General features: G+C 47.9%; 1 protein-coding gene across 1 annotated transcript; it reads left to right on the top strand.

The window, feature by feature from the left end:
• Nucleotides 1–387: 387 nt before the first annotated feature.
• Nucleotides 388–21,404, top strand: LOC129202958 (cryptochrome DASH-like). The gene is made up of 14 exons (XM_054816729.1): nt 388–555; nt 680–852; nt 2,323–2,416; nt 3,695–3,825; nt 4,714–4,862; nt 5,245–5,333; nt 7,415–7,488; nt 9,175–9,264; nt 11,122–11,201; nt 12,534–12,593; nt 13,688–13,845; nt 17,602–17,721; nt 18,758–18,934; nt 20,557–21,404. Exons 1-14 carry the CDS (start codon nt 490–492, stop codon nt 20,656–20,658), a joined length of 1,563 nt encoding a protein of 520 aa, XP_054672704.1. The 5' UTR covers nt 388–489; the 3' UTR covers nt 20,659–21,404.
• The last annotated feature ends 190 nt before the right edge of the window (nt 21,405–21,594 follow it).

Raw genomic sequence — 21,594 nt, 5'->3', positions numbered from 1 at the left:
ATTGAGCAGTAAGTTACCTTCGGTGAGAGGCTACCACGGAAAGGCACAGGGACCTCAGACCAAGGGAAACGGGCTTCCTGCCCCGCCGCCTCCTCCTGCGCCCACACAGCCCTCACCGACGCCGCTGAGGGCTCCTCCCGGTCCCGCCGCCCTCCCGGGACGCGGGACGGGACCTGCCCGTCCCACGGGCCTTGAAGAAGGCGGCGGGGGCGGCCGCAGGGAGCCGGAGGCGGGATGGCTCCTCCCCGGCGGGGCTGGCTGAAGGGGAAGCGGGGCGGTGAGGCGGGAACGGGCTGATGTGGAAGCGGGGCGGTGAGGCGGCAGCGGGGCGGGCTGAGGGGGAGGCGGGAACGGGGCGGGCTGAGGGGGCCGGGCCGGGCTGAGAGGCGCCGAACTGAGGGAGGACAGAGCCGGGCCAGGCTGAGGGGGCCGGGCGGAGGGAGGACAGAGCCGGGCCGGGTGAGGCGGGACCGGCCCCGTCGAGGCACCATGTCGGAGGCGGCGAGGACGGCCATCTGCCTGCTGCGCTGCGACCTGCGCGCCCACGATAACCAGGTATGGCCCGACCGGCGGCCCCCGGGTATTTCGTTAGAAATAACCCCGCTCTTGGGTAGGTTGGGGAGAGGTGCACGCTGCATCCTGTCCCCGAGAGCTGTCATGGCCCTCTCTGTGTTTCCAGGTGCTCCACTGGGCTCAGAGTAATGCAGATTTCGTTATTCCCCTCTACTGCTTCGACCCGCGGCACTACCTGGGCACCCGCTACTACGGCTTCCCGAAGACAGGGCCCCATCGCCTCAGGTTTTTGCTGGAAAGTGTGAAGGATCTAAGGGAAACACTCAAGAAAAAAGGAAGGTAGTTGAGAAAGCACCATGCAAATAACATGTCTATTTTTATTTTCCTACTCGTTTTCAACACATATCTGTGCTGTGAGTCAAACTCTTATGATGGTTCGTTTCAGAGAGCCACAGCCCTTCTGTTAGGTACAGTCAGGTCCCATCCGTAAATCCTGTTCAGATGAGCTCCTGTGGCATCTGCAAGGGAGCGAAAAGCCATGCAGCCTGTGCGTCTTTCAGGGTTTTGCTTTCTTGAACGCATGTACTACAGATGGGCGTCAGCTTTGAGTGCTTTGCCCAGAGTCATGACGACTGGTGACATGAATGGCAGTCTTCCGAGATGTAGGCAACAACACTAGCCACTGTGGCATGTGTTCTTCCTTGTCCCTAGCAAGTTTTCCCTAGGAGTTGGCTTGAGACAGACCATCATGGATCCTGTGAGACTGGCTTGTGAGACTGGAGAGTTAAGTTTGCTCATGCCCTGTCCCCCTAAACCCAAACTCTTTGGTAGGCTACACTGTGGGAAGGGGGTCGTCAGGGATTCCTCCTTCATTATGCCTTTAGAAACCATAACTGAGGTAGAGCAGAATCTGAAGGTCTACATGTAGAACAATCCCATTACGAGATAACATCTGGCTTTGCTTAGCAGAAGATGCATCAGCCAGCCTGTCTTCTCCCAGAGCAGCATAACCGTGGTAGTAGAAGCAAGAGGAATGGCTCTGTGTTTGCTGTGCAGTGTGGACCATGCAGATGGTGAATGTTATAGGAGACTAAGAGAACTGATCAGTGTGTATCTGCACCCATACCTGGCACTGAACAGATTCAGAGCTGCTTGTATGCTGCTATGCTGTTGTCAGTGGCTGATAAGAGATTGGTCTTCTGCAGTGAGAGATGTGTGGTTGTGAAAAGCCACGCTAAGACCTAGGCTCCATTTCCAACACCATGAAGTATCTTCTTAATGCAGTGGTAGACAGAAATCTCCTGTGGTGTTCCCTGTGGGCAGTGGTGAAGTTGCAAGGTGGGAAGGAAGTTTTGTTGACTGTTACAAACACAGAGCATTCAAAGGAAAGAATTCCTCTGAATTCTCCCACATGAAAGTGGAGAGGGGTCTGCCCACAGGCCACCACTACCTGTGAAGGGGTTTGAAAGAGGAATCAGTTCTTGAATCTCAGCCTCAGTATGTAAGCATGAATAGATCTGACAGATTTACTTTTAGGTAACAGCCTGGCTTTCTGCCCAGTCATCCTTTTTAAGGCATCCAGGGTGATAGAAATGTGTTTGACACAAACTCAGCCCCAGAGGGTTATACACTGTGTTCAGTGGGTCCTAAAAAATGTAGGCTAGTCAAATCCTGTCTGTCTGCCTCCACATGCTCTCTGTGCTCTGTAGAGAACTAGTACATGGGTATCTGGGCCGGGACTAGGGCTTCCTGTATACATAAATAACAATAAAATCAAACCTAATTCAGGCCAATATTTTGTGTTTGCAGTACCCTGGTTGTGAGGAAGGGGAAGCCGGAAGATGTGATCAGTGATCTGATTACTCAGTTGGGCTCTGTCAGTGCTGTTGCTTTCCATGAAGAGGTAATAGAAATATTTGAGTGACATTGTTAAAAGACAAAATTAGGTTGTGGAAGTTTCTTCCTCAATCCAATGGTGATGCAGATCCTGTGTATTCAGAGCCTTGCTTGTCTGCAATACTGTTAACCTTGGGGAAACTGGCTAGCTCCTGGGATGGGGATGGTGTAGATGTCTGGGTGGGAGTCCTTGAGGGGTGACACCAGCTATTTGTGATTGGTCACTTGCAAGTGTTGTGTCTTGAGGAAGAGGAGTTTCTGGCAACTGGCATTTTAGGTCAGCTGAGTCCATTTCTCCTCCTGTTTGCATCAAGCTGCCTTTTCCTGGCCCCTTCCTTGCACAGGGTGCTAGCTGCCAGGGGACATATTGTATCGAGTGTAGAAAAGATCCACAGTGAGTTCACAGCACCCATGTTTAGGCAGTTGCCCACCAACGTGTGGAAGAATGGAACATGAGTCCGGTCTCGGACTGCCGATGGGGTTGGGGTGTCACTGATCTGTCTTCACTGAGGTAACTAACTGGTTTGATCCAGAGCCTGCTGAATTCATTGGAGGGCTCTGGGTCCAAACCACTGGGCCTGGAGACTGTGTGTACACACAAGCATACGTATATGTGTACATAGATGCACTCAGAATTAGCAGAGTCTGGGCCTCAGAGCTGTCTAATGCAGGAATCACTCTGTGACCTGCACTGCGGGTATTTCTGCTGTCAGGCCCAACACCCTTGTACCTTGACAACCTACACATCCCACAGTGCCTTACTCCATGCAGCACTAAGAACAACCACAGAAGATCAGACAAAAGGCCTCATCTAACTCCACAGCCTTTTTCCTGACAGTGACCAATAACAGATGCCCAGAGAAGACCACAGCAGGACAAATCTGTAAAGATACTTCCCCTGCATACTCTCCCAGGCTCCCAAGAATCTGTGGCTCAAGTACTTCTTGAAACAGGAATGCTATCCTGATATTCAGTAACCCTCAGTGGATTTCTTTTATGTGTATTTGTCCAGTCACCTTTCCAGTCCATGCAAACTTAAAAGATCTGCAACATTCCACATCAAGGAGTTCCTTATTCTGGTGTTGGCACTACTAATGGAGAGTGAAAACAGTTGTTGGGTTTGGCAGAGGGATATACTTAAGAGATTGTCTGTGTGCACCTCTCTCTAAGGGATGAAGCTAAATGTGGAGATGAGGGAGAAGGGAAAGACCAGGGACAAGGAGCTGTGTGCATGCGGGAGCTGAGGCTGTGCAGCCATGGCCTCACTGCATTTTGTTATCCCAAGGCCACGAAGGAGGAGCTGGATGTGGAGAAGGGGCTGTGCCAGGTGTGTAGTCAGCACGGGGTGAAGATCCAGACATTCTGGGCATCCACGCTGTATCATCGGGACGACCTTCCCTTCAGGCCTATTGCCAGGTGGGCTGCTCCATGGTATCACTCCCTCCTCCACTGTCCCATTTGCTTCTCACTCCAGTGAACTGCTCAGGAGGGATCTTGGTCATTCGGTCCCACAGGGAAGGGACCCATTAGTCTATCTGCAGTTACGGAACAGTGCTGTCACTCTCATATGCATCAAGGGCAAGGGGCACATTCATCCCTCTGTACTAGTAGGATTTACACTCCAATACGCATCAAACCAAGGGGTTGGTTTGACCATTTCTTGAGGGACTGATTTCTGTTTGCCTTTCCACCAGTACAATTTGGATACTCAATCTGCAGTACGCAGAGTCCTTGTGACATTGGACTGGATTGCTCCATTACCCCATCTGGCTAAATGCAGCTGCCTGTGACAGCGTGTGGACTCTTCCTGGCTCCCTCAACAGTCACTTGAGGTGTAGTTGATGGAGTTGGGTGATTCATGGTATCCTATAGAAAATGTATAAATACGGCAGAAGAGTCAGGCCATAAATCTGCCTGTTTATTGACTGAAAAGGCAGCAGGAGTTGCACATTTTAACATTGAGGTCAGCCTTGTGGGTAATCACAATTTAGGTGAGATAAATCTGACCCTCATGGATTGCCCCATCAGGACACACCATAAATTGAAAAGGCACCATTTGCATCAGAAGCAGAAAGAAATTGGGTGAAGGACTGAACTTCTGATTGCTGCTAGCCCCAGGGGCATCTACCTCTATTGTGCCAGGCAATCACAAAATGCATTATAAAACATGCATCACAAATACGCACTCCTCAGGAGAGCGCTGTGGGGAAAGCTAACCCTCCCTCTGTGGAAGCCATGTGGTGCTGTGTGGAGAGGTCAGGGTAGCCATCCTGCAGAGATCTGACTGCACTGTGATCTGTGCAGGTTGCCCGATGTCTACACCCATTTCCGAAAAGCAGTGGAATCTGAGGCGAAGGTCCGGCCAACCCTGCTGATGCCTGATCGGCTAAAGCCTCTGGCTCCAGGGGTGGAAGAAGGATGTGTCCCTACAATGGAGGATTTGGGACAGAAGGGTAAGAAAACTTAATTTGGCAGTTGCTCCCATGAAATCCTACTTAGAAATGTCTCTTACTGAGAATCGAAACATGGAGGCCTCCCAAAGGCAGTGATTGCCCTTCAAACTATAACTAAGCCTCTGTTCATTCATACAGCAAATAAAAGTCAATTCCCTGTGTGGAGGAGCTGGGTTGAAAAGCCCTGCAACTGAGTAGAACACATCCTCTTCATAACTTTTAATATGTTTGACGTGGCCCTTGTTTTAAAGGAAGACTGGGGCACAATCTTTTATGTCCCCAAAGCAGACATCCCTACTGCTGAACATCCCTAGATTTTAAGCTCCCTGCCTTTGAGATGCTTTCCAAGAGGGTAACAAGGTGATGGTGTTTTCTGTGGCAGATCCTGTGACTGATCCACGAACAGCTTTCCCCTGCAGTGGAGGAGAGACCCAGGCTTTAATGAGACTGCATTATTATTTTTGGGAGACGGTAACTCTTACATTTCCTTGTCTGCATCCTCCTCCTTGTACATACAGCTGTGCAAGTGGGTGAGGCTGCAATTTCACCTTCTAATAATATTTCCTTAGCTCCTGTATAACACTTTACAAAGGAAGGAATTAGCATTATTTCAGTTTTTCAGAGAGACAAACTAAATAAAAAAGAAGTCATCCAGGAACTGGGAATGTAAACCAAATACTTAGGAACCTAGTTTAGTGGCCATCCCTCTTAAGTCTTTTTTTCCATCAACTTTTGGGAATTGGGACAATTTTTAGCTCCTTTATCTTGATTTTCCCTTCCTACTCTCCTGTCCCATGTCATCAGCAATGTAGATCCTCCATTTTGGAGGAGTGAAAAGTGGCCTGAAGGGCTGAAATTGCAATTGGGGTGAGGAACAACCGACCCAAGCTACTGCCTGCAGTTAAAAATAGTAGGAGGTTCCTAGTAGTCCGGTTTAAAAACTTGCAGCCAATAATTACAGCTACTTCTTGCTCGCTTACTTTGGTGGAGCGAAGCTGCTGATGATTGAATTTTGTCTATGCATCCTGACCGTTTTTGAACCTTTTCCTGGTCTAGTTTGAGAAACTGCCTTAAATTTGCCTTGTGTGAACTTAGATGAAGACACCTGTGCTGATTTCCAACAGCATCAGAGCCTACGCAGCTCTGTGGATAAAGGGGGTAGCATCTTTCCAGCTGAGATGGGTTAAGAAGTGTGCTGTGCCCAGTGCGCTCAGTGGCACAGCCCCCAGGGGATTCTTTTGGCTGTGCTACAGAAGTTCCTGCCTTCCCTTGCTGTTGGGGAGTGTTGTCGTGGTTTAACCCCACTAGGCAGATCAGCCTCACACAGTCACCCACTTGCTCACTTCCCCCTGATGGGATGGTGAGAGAATCGGAAGGGTAGAAGTGGGAAAATGCACAGGTTGAGATAAAGACAGTTTAATTGGTAAAGCCAAAGCTGCACGCTCAAACAAGGAATTCATTCCCCCCCACTTCCCATGGCAGGCAGGAGTTCAGTCATCCCCAGGAAAGCAGGGCTCCATCACGCCCACGGTGACTTGGGAAGAGAAATGCCATCACTCTGAACGTGTCCCTCCCTTCCTTCTTCTTCCTCCAGCTTTATACGCTGAGCATGTCATATAGTATGGAATATCCCTTTGGTCACTGGGGTCAGCTGTCCTGGCTGTGTCCCCTCCCAACTCCTTGTGCACCCCTAGCCTACTCGCTGCTGGGGTCATGTGAGAAGTAGAAAAGGCCTTGGCTCTCTGTAAGCACTGCTCAGCAGTAACAAAAACATCCCTGTGTTATCAACGCTTTGCAGCACAAATCCAAACTAGTCCTGTACTAACTACTATGAAGAAAATTAATTCTATGCCAGCTAGAACAGTACAAGCATGTGTAGCTTCTACTCTTGGTCAAGCATTAATATAATCAGTGCTGGAAAACCTGTTCCTTTTTTTTTGTTACGCAAATATTGTCTTCCCTGGTGAGCTAGAACAACCCTTTTGCAGTTGTAACCTGTGCAGCAAAGGAGGTCAAGGAGAGATCAGGCTTCCCTTTGTCCTCTGTGCTGTCAATGGAGTGCCCAGAAAACAGAAGATCTGCACCCTGCTGTAAATGTGGGTGGCCCAGAAATAACACTGATCAGGATTCCTGCAGCTGAGTGTTGGGCGCTGTCAGACACTGTGGTTCTCAAACCCAGATAAGCAGCCACACGGACGAGGGAACGCACCACCAGTCCAACTGGTGCTTTTAAGTGTATTATTGATCCAGAGTCAGACGGGTGTGGGCAGGGAGCAGCGCAGCCAGTTTCATAGCACTTGTAGAAAGAAATGTGCTACAGGCTGAAGCGGGGAGCATAGCTTGTGACACGCATCCCAGAGCTTTAATGAAAACTGCTGGCCTGATTAATTCCTGTGCACTGTAGGCAGTAATTTGGCAGCTCTGTAATCCTTGCAGGCAGCCATGAGAGGGAGCCCAGCCCTGCCAGATTGCCCTGGCTCCAGTACGAAAGAAAACATATTTATCAGGTTGCATGTAAAGTATTAAAACCTTTTGTTCTTTTGCTTGCACAGAACCTGGTTGCCTCTTACAAGGAAACTCGGAATGGACTGGTGGGAATGGATTACTCAACCAAATTTGCACCATGGTAAAGATTTTTGTTGTGAGCCTGCTAGCTCTTCTGCTCCCATCTCAAACGGATGTTATCTGTCTGCTGAGTGCTCAGTGGGCATGGGTAGGGGTTGCTCTTTTTGTTGGGGTAGAACAGCCTCAGAGCTGCTCTTTATTGCGCTTCCAGGCAGCGGTTCCCTGGGAAGATTCTTGCAATTAGGAATTGCTGGAGTGTAGCAGTACTGTGCCAACAGCCCAGGCTGCTGGGAGCAGTGATGTGGACAGGACACTGGACAGACACACAACTTGTCTTTGCCTTTGTGCTGTTTTGTGTATCTGGGGTGGTTGAGAGTAGCCAGGGAAGAAGCGTAGCTTCAGTGTGTGGATGGGGCTGTAGCAGAACTCGATCCAGTCCTGGTTTACTGAATAATGTGGGGCAAGTCACCTCACCTCGCTGCCGTTCCATTTTTCTGTGGAGTGAAGAGACAGTTATGATTATTCTTACTGCAAAAGGATCTCTTGTATAGGTAAATATGATGACTTCCAATTAGGGGGTTTAGTCTCTGGTGCTGGAAGGGGCAGAGTTAATTCCGGACTGAAACTGCAGCAGCAGAACTCAGTTCAGCCTCATGCTGAGAGCACCTGGAGGGTTTTCCCGACAGAATTGCAGCATGAAACAATTTTTTGGGGCTGTTAACAGGTCAGGATTTCTTATTTTCAGCTGGCTCTGTGCTTTAGTGGTTGCAGTGGATGTCTCCACCTGGTGGGCACTTCGGGATCCCAGGACCCCGGCACTGCAGAAGTTCTTAATTTGCAGCCTCCACTCGAGTTCTTCCAAGCTGGCCATTTGCCCAGAGCAGACAGTCCTGATCTGCCTGCCCTAAAGCATTCCTCTGTCAGATAATCAAAATCAGACCAGTTGAGATTGCAGCCAGTCATTCACAGCTTATACCAGCCATTTCCAAGTGTTAGAGCTGGTCAACAATTAAGGAAAAACTCTTCAGGCCCTTTCTTCCTGTTTTCCAAACTTCATAAGAACATCAAATGTTTCCATAAGCCATACTGGGAAATTGCAGTCAAATACATTTCTAGGAAAATCAAGGTAAAAGTTGTTTCTTATCACCCTTTGCGTTGGGGTTTGAGTCCACAAGCTCTTTCCTGTCTCGTACAGCACTGATTTGGAACAAATGGAAGGAGCCCAGTGGGTTGAAATTCCAGAGCTGGGTTGGATTCCCTAGTTTTCCTACTCTGTCTGAGATTTCAGCAAGTCACTTGCCTTCTGTGGTTGCTCAAATGGTACTGAAGGAATAGGAGCCCTGGGCATGTGATAAATAGGTTTGTAATAGAAGGAAGGCTGTTCAAGACCTAAGGTTGACATTTGAGATCCACTTCTGGGTTTGTCAGTGGTGCAGTAACTCACCAGCTGATCAAAGTCTTTTAGGCAAAACTTGTAAAATTTCTGTAAAATTATTTATCTTAGTAGGTCGGAGACTCCTGTGACAGTCATGTGCTGGGACGGGGAAGATTTTGATTCTCAGATTGCAGGGTTGCAAAAAAGTCTTACAACTTGACTAAAGCCATTGGGGAAGTCAGTGGCATAACTGCAAACCAAGCAAAAGTTTTCAGACAACTCTAAACACAAAACCACCCCTCCACTCCCTCCACACAGAGATCAAGCTGTCAGTCCTGCATTGCATTCATGACATCATTCTTCTGCTTTCAGGCTGGCGCTGGGCTGCATTTCACCTCGATACATCTATGAGCAGATCCAGAAGTATGAGAAAGAGAGAACAGCAAATCAGAGCACATACTGGTATGTCCCTGCACAATCACTGTGTCTTGTTTTCTCTAAAAAGGAAACTGGCATCTCACGCACAGGGGAGAGTGATTTGTTAACTTTCTTCTTAATTAATGTTTGTTTTTCCTGTGCCTGCTGTCTGGTTCCTCTGGGTTGCATTGCAGTTCTGTTTCAGTATGGATTTATTAGTCTGCCTTTGACATCCAGAGGCTTTAGGCACTTTATAAGTAAAGATTATTAATGCTAGTTGTCATTATTACTGCTGGGAAATTGTGGTTCATGATTTTTAAAAATGATCTCTGTAAATCATCACCATCCCTCTCTGTATTGTTATTATGGGCTAGATGAGAAGGAAGAAGAAGGATTTACAAATAAAAGCCAAAGGATTTCTTATACCAAGGATATGAGCAGGGTTTCACCCAAAAGGCTCCAGACCTCTGCCCACAGTCCAGCAAACGGCCCCATGCTTGCTCGGCTGTTTGACCATGACCACAGCATAGCAAAGGGGAAGAGGGGACTGGGAAGTGGGCTTAATGCATCCTGCCTTGTCCCCCATGCTCTTCCTCACCTCGCCGCTGGCTGCTTGCCTGCCTGCAGGTTGTCCTGAAGGAGTCAGGGGGACAGTTGAGGTCAGTGTATCCATCCCTGGGCCGGCCTTGAACTTGCTCATGCACTCTGAATGAATTAGAGCCTGGTAAGGAGCTCTTATGGAGAAGCGGGTTCATGTTAGAGCCTGGCCTAACACTAGACTTGGATGGGAAAAATCCCAAACCGGAAAGTCTGTGCAAACTGTAGAACTACATTTTTGTATTGGTTTGTTACATTTGCAACATGTCAAACAGCACAGTGGTTCGTGAAGAACAGGCAGAACATTGCCAACAGTTCAGGCCAAAATATTCAATTTAATTAAAATTCAAAAGACACATAAAATATCAACCTTCAGCTTGTTGAAGTACATGCTTTTTTTTGCCTTTAAAGAAAATTAAGAGAGGAAAGATTTCAAGAAATAAACACTTATGTTTTTCTGTCTAACAGCCAGCCAGCCTGCCTGCAGCTGGGGTGCCATGGTGATCTGAGCATTTTAAAGTGATAAATAATTATAAAAAAGAAAGTATCAGCTCCTAGGCACTGCAGTCAATTGTACAGTGAAGTACAAGTCATGGTGGCTGCACATGAGGAACCGATTGAACCTCAGTATCATGACACTAGTTGTTAGCATTTGGACAGTGTCCTGTTTTGTAATGAGGTTCTCCAGAAAGATCTTGTAAGCAAAAACATGAGCTGAGCAGAATATTTCCAATATGCCAGAGAGCTGAAGCAGGTCTCAGGGGCTGAGGTGCCATCATTTTATAAGAAGCACTTTTTATATAAAAGTTTTTATAAAAAGTTGTCTATTTTCTGCAGGCCTAGAACATGATCTCATGAGCTAGACCACTGCAAACCCAGTTTTGAAAGGTGCCTTTAAGTCCCTTACAAAGGTTATTGCTTAAATCAATGCAAAGCTCTTAGGAATGTGCTGACATGCTTGCTCATGCGGAAGCGTGAAGCTGAATCAGATCCTCGCCCTGCTCTTTGGAGAATTATATCCCAGTTGGGACGGATGAGAAACAGGTTTACTGAAATTCCGCTGCTGCACCAGAGTTAAGGAAAGCTTCCCAAGTGATTCATGCAAAGTTTGCTTTCACTCTAGTCATCCAGGTGCAAGCTAGATAAGTAGGCTTGGGGCAAGAACTGGTATCACAGGAAGGTACGTGAAATTGCTCATTGTGAATAAACCTCACAGCGTTAATGATGGGTGCTATGGAAGCAAAATCTGAATTCAGTAATTTTATCTGACCCACAGTGAAATACAGACATGGCTTTGTGTTTTAGGGTCCTGTTTGAACTGCTGTGGCGAGATTACTTTCGATTTGTGGCCCTGAAGTATGGCAAAAGGATTTTCTCATTAAGAGGTGTGTATGGATCACCATATTTGGAGAGAAAAGGTACAGTCTTACAAAAGGGAAAGCAAGAGAAGTGGCTGTTGGTATTGTGTTGTACAAATGTTCTTCTCACAGTGCTTCTGTCACCACTCTGCGACGTCGCTGGGGACTCACTGTTAGCAGAGAAGTGCCTCAACACCATAGTGCTGGACACAGTGTGGACACTGAGACTTTTGCCCCAAATCTGATTAGATATGGGAGTAGTATTAACACATGTCAGTGGGAAACAGCAGCACAATAAGAGTAAAGATGCTGTTTCCGGAGACACTCCACCTTTGGAGAGAATCCAGGCTTCAGGCTTGCCTAAGTTCACCAGAGAATCTGGGACAGAGCAGGAACTGACCCAGCAGCGTGAATCCCAAGAAACCAGATATTCTTTCTGCCTTGCACTATGAAGGAATCAGAATGAGATTCAGCTCCAGACCCAGTCACTTACGTGCAGGTGTCGACACATGAACAGGTACCTAGTCCATATAGTCAGGAAACCGCACAGTTGATGCCAGTGTTGGGTGAGCTGTTCTCCATGTGATGTAGCTGCCCACACCTAAGCATACAGCACTGATTTAGATGCCCTAGGGCAGTCTGCCTGGCATCCAGCTGTTGGTGCAGAGGAGTACGTCTCCCTCAGGGCCTGTGTCACATCTGCCAGGCCTGTGTGGCTGTTTCGAATGCCCTACAGCATCTCAGATAGCGCTGGATGCCAGTGGTGGGCCTAAACTTCAATGTCTGGAGCCAGAGCTGAGTCGTCCCTGCTATCTCCATTCCACTGTACAGAGGACTGTAATTGGCACTGGACCCCTGCAAACATAAAGTCACCCCCCTCATCTGTTCCTGCCCCGCTGCAGGAGTGAAGTGTTACCAGGGGCTTCTGCCAGGTAATTCTGGCTTTAGTATCTGCTACAGAAATGGATTTCACATAAACATTGTCCTAGAGTAAAATTGAACAAGAAAATAGTAGCTTGGGCCAGAGCACAGCTCTGGCCACTTGTGAGGTCTGAGTAATTTTTAATTAAAAAAAAAAGCAAATAGAGCTAATACCAACAAAACAAATAATGAAAATCCGTTAGGGCTCGAACATTCTCCGTGTGCACGACACACTCCTTTGCAACACTTGAAAGGAGGAACAGATCATCTCTAAGCCTTTGCAGAAGGAACACGGCTTGTTTCTAACGCCACTGAGAGGGCTAGCTTCATCCTAACGTCCTGTGTCAACCAAGGTGCCTCTGGCTGTCATTGTTTTATTGCTAACTGTCTGCGTCAGCATTTGTCTTCATTAGCAGTTCATTTTTTTTCCCTCAATAGGGCTTCAAAGTAACGAGGTCCCCTGGAAAAAGGACCTTCAGCTCTTTGACTGTTGGAAAGGTCAGTAGAAACTGCAGGTTTGGCTAAGTGTGCTTTTGGTTTCCACATGTCTGCATGCTAACATGTGCCCTAATGCTAACTCAGACTTATGTCGGGGAACTGTCAGCATGATCAGGGTCTGTCATTTAAACTGTTACCTCCAAACAAGAATCCAACTCCTCAGCTCGGAGTGAGTGTGTGATACTTGGTTTCCCTTCCGAGACTGAGCACCATACAGGAGCAGGCCCATCATGAATGGCCAAGCTGTGTCTGGCTGGTACACGCTTTGTGAGATGCACTGCAGTTTGATTTTCCTGCCCAGGTGGAAGTGTTAAGACCTCTTGGTCCCTTCTGTTTAGACACACAGAGGCTGACCAGCCCTTCTTATCAATGCTAGATTGCCATGCCTGCTACATTTTGTTCCTCTGATTGGTTTTGGTTAGAAGGTTAAACCAGTGTTAGAATAAATCACATCTTTTGTTACGCCACAGCCTTTTAATATCCTTGCTTTCCTTTAGCTTTTATAACTTTGTTGTCATGTGAATAGCAAACATAATATCTCAAAACTTGGAGGGACTACCAGATTAAGTATCAGAATCAGTGAAATACACACCTATATATCTTTCTTCACATTAATGCCATGTGTGTCCATTTGCACACAGGTACAATCAATCTTTTCCTTAACAATAGACAAGGCTCTCTACTTTTCAGGTGCTAACCCTTGGGGACTTGTCCAATACATCCTTCTCCGCTATTAGTCACCTGTCAAGAATTTTCTGTTCTTGGCCCATCTCACTATTGTCTGTATATTTATTTAGCTCTGCAAAATTCCCTGCAATCCACTTGATTTATTGTTTTTCCAGCCCAAGATTTTTCTGTACCTTGGTTTTTTTCATGCCAAAAATTCTCCTTATTTGAATTTTCAGTATAATTTCCCATTTAATTTCCACTGGATCTCAGTGGCTGCATGCCCACTAAACCTCACTGAAATCTCTCCCTGCTGCTATACACTGGCAGTCTTACCTGCTTGGGTGGCTGTGAATGCATGACCACACATTGGTTTATGAGTGTCCAAAAATGTCATCACGTCCCAGTGCTGGCTTTTATCTCTGCAGAGGGCAAAACAGGGGTTCCTTTTGTTGATGCCAACATGCGAGAGCTGGCTGCAACGGGCTTCATGTCTAACAGAGGACGGCAGAATGTCGCCAGCTTTCTCACCAAGGACCTGGGTCTGGACTGGAGGATGGGAGCAGAATGGTTCGAATACCTGCTGGTAAGACTGAACCTTTGTGTGTTTGGAGTTGTTTGTGCTCCCTGCTGTGAGTGACAGGCAGGAGGACAGCTCTGCCTAATAAGGAAGGATACAGAAAATGATTAGTAATTTTCAGGCTGATATAAATGCAGGTATATACTGCTTGCAAAGCTCATGTCAGAAAAGGGAATCCATCAACCAAGATGTAGCTAGGAAGTTGCAATGATAGTTTTGATCCTCCGTGTGGGGTTTTAGCCAGAGATCTGTCACACTTGAGAAAACTTTCAAGCATAAATTATGTTAACAGTGCTCTGATTTACTCACCCCAGAGGCTGGGGAGGAGGACAGCCCAGAAATAGAATATAAAAAGAAACATGTTCTGGCCACTGAAGCCAGTGTTGGCACAGCATCTTTGCATTGATTGCTGTGGACAGAGAAGTCATCCAGTCAAGAACAGGCAAGTATGGACAATAGCTGTATCGGCTTCCAGAGTGCTCCACCCTGGCTGGAGGCATCCTTCTTCATTCTGGTGAGTCACAAACCTCCCTGCCAACTGGAGCACCAATTCATTTCTCATATGCCAAGCAGCAGTCATGCAAGTGCAGTTAAATAGCTGAGTTCCTTCTCCGTCCTCAGTCCCCAGATTCTTCCTAGGAAGGTCTGAGCAGGCTGGCAGTCCCCAGCTCCGTACAGCTCTGTGTGTCCGTGCTTGGCTGCCATTACCTCTGGTGATACTGACAGACAGACCATCAGTAGCATCATGCTGAGCAGTGAACTGAGGCTGAGGAGGTGAACTGGCATTTGTTCTTCACCAAACTGAATGGTACAGACTGGAAAAGAGCAAATACTACTATCAGCCTCACATTAAAGATCTTGTCTGTGGCATACAAGAGGCTACTGGGAATCAGGAAACTTTCTGCTCACTAGGATGGCTGGAGGTACAGGGAAAGCCCAGTCATCTCACCATTATCTGCAATTAAAAGAGCCTTTTTTATTAATTTAATTTTTTGGATCTTCTTTGGAGCTGGGCTCTGACGTAGCTTTGGCTGCAGAGATCTACAGCAAGATCTGGGTGGGATCTCCTCCCGTTGCTGTGTCTCACACCACTGCTGTGAGCAGTGGTGGGCTTGCACAGTAGCATGGTGCAGGACTTCTGCAGAAACTGGTGTTAGTAGCTCCATGCAGCAACACTTTTCTAGATCAAGAGCCCCCAGCACATGGCACCAGAGAGCTTGTATCAGGAAAGTGGTGGCCTAATCCTTCATATCCTGGCTGGAATTTGGGATGGAAAATCTTACCTTGAGTGCATTTCTTCTGCAGTTTCAGTGGGTTGTGTAAGATAGCTGATACCCTGCGTGCCCTAAGCAGTGACTTGCCAAGCAGGGGCTGCATTTCAGTATGGCTTATCTAACTCCTGTAGCCTGAGTGCATTGTATGTGACACATGGTGGCCCTCCAGAAGAATGTGCAAACACGTCTGTGCATGCCTGTCCTGCAGAGTGAGCCACTAGGACCATTGTGAGTTTTCATAGTAGCTGGCTTTTGATGGTATCTATCAGCAGTGGCTTTCAGAGCAGATACAAAGGTGACTTCATTTCACAGAGAGGGCAGCTTGCTTCATGTGCAGGCAAGCCTCGTACTGAAAGTCACCAGCTGATTGAGAGTTGAGAGTCAGGAACTGAGGCGAGCAGCCTTGCCTTCCTCAGGTAGAAGGTTGGTTCACTTTGCAGTCAGATTCAGAGGGCTACAGGAGATTCCAGGTCCTATTCCCCAAGTGAGGAAGACCTGGAGGTGTCACACGGGAAAGGTGCTCCCTGGGTTATTTACCTTTATTCACGTGGGCATGAATGTTACCAGCCTTGCTGGAAGCAGGATTTAGCACTCTGCACTAGCCCTTTCATCTCGGGAAGCCCCAGATGCTGCCTGCCACTGTAAGTTGGTGTGGCACAGGCTGATCCTTGTGCCCTTCTGTCCCTTTCTTTCAGCTTGCGTCACGCTGATACATTGCTTGACAGCTCTGTTTTTTTAGCTTGGTGGCATCCCCAGAGTAACATACAGGAGACATTAGTTTGATGGGGGAGAGATGGCTGTAGAATGGTAGAGGCCAGTACAGAACCGAAACTGGTCTCACTTGCCTCCAGAAAGGGAAAGCAATGCATTTTCCACACTTCCAGCAAAGGCCTACAGAGTGTTTGCGCGTGCCTGTGAAGAAGAGGGTGTTTGTCATCCACACAAGACAGGCAGGGAGACTAAGGCAAGCTCTCTGCAACCCGCTAAAGCCAGGGGAAAGGCCAGATACCTCTGGTGTCCTGAACAGAGAATGTCTCGGCTATGATTTCATTCACAGGGTCAGGCCCCAAGGAAAGGGAGAGAAACAAACAGAAGAGAATGCCAGGAAGGGGCAAGGCTGAGGGGGAAACGAGCCTGCCTCCTCCAGTCCCCCTTGGATTTGCCCTCACCTCCCACACAGGCTTTCCGGCACGCTAATTGCACAATCAGGCCTCCGATGGCATCTTTCCTCCCCTGCTTATCTCACCGGCTGGAGGAAGTGCTGCTGGGAAGGGGAAGCCTGGTGCACAGTGAGCATAGCTGGCTATCGATCACCCTGTCCCCAGCTCTCAGCTGGCTTTGCAGAGGAAGGGGGAGGGAACTTGGTGGAGCCCTTTCCCCTGTGCCTCCTGGCATCTGGGTGCGTTGAGCTCCTCACTTTAAGGAGGAGCTGAGATTTTGGAAACGCGATTGTGCGGATGCGTTATTGCTGTGGTAAAGGGAGACGAGAACAGCACTGAAGGTGCTGAGTGACGTGTCTTTGCAAACTTTCTGCCGCAGGTGCTAGCGCTATGCTTTCGCGATGTGGACACCCCTCCTAGGAATGCTCAGAGATCCCACGCCCTGTTTGCTATCACTGCCGCTCCCCTCCTGAGCTAGGTTTTAATTGTCCTACAACTGGAAAGCTTCTGATGTTGGATTTCAGCCGCCCTGCTCAGCTGAAGAGCACTGGGACTGGACCATGTTCTGCTCTCATTTGGGCCTGTTTAAGGAGCCTTGCTCCGTTTTACATAAGCATTCTTGAGAGCTTTTTATTTGTTTAAATGTAGAATAACTTGATGATGTACAGCCTACTCAGTGGCTCTACATCACGAGAGCTCTAGTGTTTCCCGTAGTAAAGAACCTCTCTCTGCCAAGTCCCTGTGAGTTGAGGCTGAGTACTGCAGGGAAACAACTGCAGGGTCTGTACTGATTGCATCTTCATACGCTCTGTGTGGTCACTCCATACAGTCTTAGACTTTTCTCTAGTCTGCCTAATAGAATCTGCAGAGATGATTTGGTTAGTTGGTGGTCTCTGGGTGACTGCTCAGGAAGAATTTTCTCTTTTATTTGAAATGTACTGGGCTACTGTTTCTTGGAGTATCAGCACTCAAAAGCTAGGGCCAGTTGTCAGGAAATCTGGCAGACGATGGCAGAAAGAGAAGGATTATTTTTTTAAAAGAGGAAACTGAGAAAGACTTTGGTTGGACTTTACCTATCTCATTGGCCTAAGGACTATGAAGTGAAGTAGCCTGGGAAGCTGCTCCCAGCTGTACAGAGCAGCCATCCAGCATGGTCCTCCTCAGAGCCAGATGACTGTACCTACACAGGAGAGCTCTGACTACGCCAGTGTGGCCAGATTGATTCCCATGCATGGAATTCTCCCCTTGAGGTAAGGGGTAGATGGGGAGAGAAGATTCACCAAGGGCCAGCCCAGCTCTTATTACTGTTTCTTTCCTCTGTTCTCAAGGTGGATTACGATGTTTGTAGCAATTACGGCAACTGGTTATACAGCGCTGGTATTGGCAACGACCCACGGGACAACAGGAAGTTTAACATGATTAAACAAGGCCTGGATTATGATGGCAATGTAAGTCTGGTTCAGCTGTCTTACAATAAGTAGTGCAGCAAAGGTATGTGATAGTTTCAGGGAAGAGAGGAGATCAATTTGCTCTGTGGATACTGCTGCAAAAACAGTTCTGTGATCTCCTTGCCAACAGTCAGGCAGGTTACTTGTTGTATGGCAAGATCTGACGTTTACAATCTGCTGCTGTCACCAAAGAGGCTGGTGCTCTGTACACCCTCCCTGCCCTGCTGCTCGTCTGCGTGTTTAGTGTTTCATCACCATTTCTTCCGGGTAACAGCCACAGCCCATCAGTATCTCACACAGCCACTTCCTTGAGCACAGAGCAGCGTCTTGGAGAACCCAGAAGTGACAGGAGAGACGGAACTCCTCACATGGCACCTTGGGAAGTCCTGGAGAGTAGATTAAACCTGTGACTCCTCTGACTATCCTCTGTAAGTGGTGGGAGCAGATAAATCACCCTTTCCATGTGCTTAGCCAGTTTCACATACCGATTACCTGTTTCCACCCTGTTCCTTATCTTCATGGCAAGCTGCACTGTTGCCTTCTGGTGCTGTAGCTGGCAGGACTTAGCAAGGAATCAGAAATTAGTCCTAGTAGGGAACACAGCAGTAGAGTTAATGGGAGAGTTTATGGGGCAAGGGCAGTTCATCTTGCCAAGCACAAGAGTGTGCAGCTGAGCTAGTCTCCCCAGTTTCCTTCAGTCACTGGAAAGAAAAAAGGACTTCTTGTGAGTGACTTCATCTTACTGTATCCTGAACAGGGCAGGTGAACTGTACCTAAAATCACCTCTGTCTCCCCTCGCTGCCTGCCGAGTGAGCCTAGGAGAGGAGCTCCAGTATCCATGTCCCTCTGGTTAGGCACTAATTCTCAGTAGAGGGTTTAACAGGAGGGGCTAAGACTTGACAAAGGTAACTGATGCTGTAGTATACCAGCTTCTTTACCTGGAAATCAAGTTTCTTTCATCTTAAGACAGACCCTTGCTGGGAAGCACTTACAGATTGTTACTGAATGGATCCTGTCCTGTTGGTTCTGTTCGCAGGGGGATTATGTCCGGCTGTGGGTCCCAGAACTACGGGGCATAAAGGGAGCAGATGTCCACACCCCTTGGGCACTGAACAGTGCTGCTCTCTCCCAGGCAGGAGTAACTCTAAGCGAGACCTACCCACAGCCAGTTGTGACAGCCCCAGAGTGGAGCCGACACATCAGCCAGAGGCTTGTGAGTACTGGGAGGGTTTGGATGGGGTGGGAAGGCTCCAGGCAGCTGCTCTGCGTCTGTAGGAGTAGCTGTGAATTCTGCTCTTCTTTCTCAGGCATAAAGGGAAAAAATTGCTTTAATGCAAACTCAGGTTACCTCACAGCAGAGGGTGATTCAGCAGGGTTATTTAGCTGTGTCTCTCCTACTAAACTAAGGAGGTCTGAGGCACAAGCCCAAGTACCAGCATCCTGTTATCCAGGCAGTTACGCTGTTAGCGTATTCCCCAGCACTGTTTTTCCAGGGTCAACAAGCACTTTCCAGAACCTTGTCCAAGCACGATTTGAGGGCACCATGTGCTAAGGACTGTCACAAAACACACTCTTGACAAAGACACCCTACATTATGGACATAAACTGTGCCAGGCCAGTTGGCTTTAGGGCTGAAGAATGAACCCATGGATGGTTTGTTTACTATTTTACAGGTAGCTTTTCTGACTCAGGTTTTTTCCTTCTGGACATACATAGTACCAGGTATGAGTGGAGGGATGGGGTATCTCTGAAGGCCTCCCCTGGGCTAACCACCCCCCAACGCAGAAGGGAGCCAAGGTTGATGCTCAGTTTCCACTCTGTTCATGAGGTGGAACTCCTACCATGCTTGAGTGCATCCAAACTGGAGTTAGCAAGACCAGTAAATACAGGGACTGGCCCTTGCACTTTGCTTTTTGGGTGTATCTGCCCTTTAGAATGGGGGCAGATTAAGATGTGGATCCTGCAACATGTCAAGACTTGCATCTGCTGACTGGGCTGCTGTTCTTGAAGGAGATGGGAATGGAAGGAACGTGCTCTGTATGTCTGGGTGGGGTCAGCAGTGGTGGAGCTGGAAGGGAAGGAAATGGATGTAACCAGTGGTTGTGTATTTCAGTGTTTTTCCAGCATTTTGTCTTCCCCTGTGCATTCTCCCTGCCTCCTCCCGAGTAAGGATATTTTGTGGAGGCTCCAACTTAGTTGCCATACGATCTTCAGTGAAGAATGAAGCATGTCTCCATTTTGGGTTTTAATCCCAAGGTGCTCTACCAAACTTCTCAGGCCAGATTCCTTCACCATGAGTGGGAAGTTCTGCAGAAGCAAAGCCTTCCACTTCTGGCCACGCTGTTGAAGGGCCTGGATTATTACCCTTCTGTTTAAGAGTGTGTCTGAGATCGGAGAAGGGACTCTGTGAAGGAACTCTCCGATGAGACACTGGTTTGAGGCAGTGATGAAACCTGAACCCAAAAAGCTTATCTGTCTGGCAGGAGTTCCATTTTGATCAACTTTCCAGCTCTGTGGGCCTGCACCACCACACTCTGCTTGTGAAACTAAAATACTACTGGGAGGGACTGTTGGCCCAATGTTACACAGGCCTGGAGAAGAACCTCTCCCCTCAGCCCCCCTAAACTTTGAAAATAGGAGCCGACATCTTACAAAACCCCCTGGTTTCCTGAGTCAAAGCCTAGAGCTGTGCCTGTCAGGCCTTGCTGCCTTTTTGCCAACTTGAGGGTGCAAGTGCCACAACTTTTTGATCGCTACTGCATGTCTAGGCTGCTTTGTGATCAGATTCTCTTGGCAGCATCAGTAAATATGTCACTGTTCATCTTTCATTTGCAGCAGGGAAGAAGCCCCCATCCCAGGGGCAGCAGAGGACCTGCACGCACCCCAGTGCAGCACAGAGGGATAGATTTTTACTTCTCTCACAAGAAGGATGTGTGATGAAGGCTCTCCAGGTACGTGCTGGAGAAGCGTTCAATGGGAACTTTCGCTGCTGAAGATGCCAGGATAACGGTTAATCTCCTTGAACGAAGCCAACGACGTAAGTCTGACCACGACAAAGTAACTAGGGATCTGCCTCTTCAGTGTCCCCAGGGACACGAGCTGGACGTGGGTATCTGGAGATTGTGTATTAGCACTGATTGCGGTGATGGGAGCTTGTATTTTCAGGTCGGTGCTTAGCCCGGCGCGGTGAGCTCTTGGGCAGTTTGCCTCTCGCTCTCCAGGAGCGGCTGCCCATCTGTGCTGAGGGTCCGGCTCCTGTGGACAGTGTGTCACGCTCAACTCTGTAAAGTCCTTTGGTTGAAAGGGATTAACTAATATTAATTAACCAAAATGGCATGGCCTTCCTGTTTGGAGGAGGTGTGGCTGCTTTTCCAGTGCCTCTGGCTTTGCTTACAGCCATTACAGCGAAACTTCTACCTCCCTTTATAGACCAGAGCAGATGGTTTATGTGGTAGATGCTCAGTCAGAACTCTTTCTAGTGAGCTTTCTTATGCTAATATTTCATGTTTTAAAGCTTTAAAACTACCAATCATTGTGCAATTAAAAGTTTTGCTACTGGAATACTTTATTATTTCCACTGATGCAACAGAGATCCATAGAGAGAGTGAGACTTCAGAGAACTTTATGTGTCTCCTACGATACTTCGGAGAAACAGTCAATTCCCACTTGAGAACTGCCCTGGAGTCCTTGCAGCCCCCAGGTTGTTTCTGGTACCAGCCTGGAAGCTGGAAACTGTCCAATCCATAGACAAGAACCATGTTTTGTACTCAGCACCAAAACCCAGTTTAAAATGGTTCCCTGGCCATTTTAAGCATTTTGTTTTTATGCAGAATGTTGTACTTCATAGAATCATAGAATCACAGAATGGTTTGG

This window comes from Grus americana, chromosome 2, assembly GCF_028858705.1.
Source record: "Grus americana isolate bGruAme1 chromosome 2, bGruAme1.mat, whole genome shotgun sequence".
In the NCBI taxonomy this organism is placed as follows: Eukaryota; Metazoa; Chordata; class Aves; order Gruiformes; family Gruidae; genus Grus; species Grus americana.
Note: the sequence above shows the minus strand (reverse complement) of the source record. Positions and strands in the feature narration are given on the sequence as shown.

Bases quoted from the DNA above. Each gene is read 5' to 3' on its own strand.
- LOC129202958 (XM_054816729.1), top strand. From the start codon at position 490: ATGTCGGAGGCGGCGAGGACGGCCATCTGCCTGCTGCGCTGCGACCTG. The intron at 853-2,322 runs GTAGTTGAGAAA...TTGTGTTTGCAG, and splicing joins ACACTCAAGAAAAAAGGAAG to TACCCTGGTTGTGAGGAAGG. The intron at 7,489-9,174 runs GTAAAGATTTTT...TTCTGCTTTCAG, and splicing joins TCAACCAAATTTGCACCATG to GCTGGCGCTGGGCTGCATTT.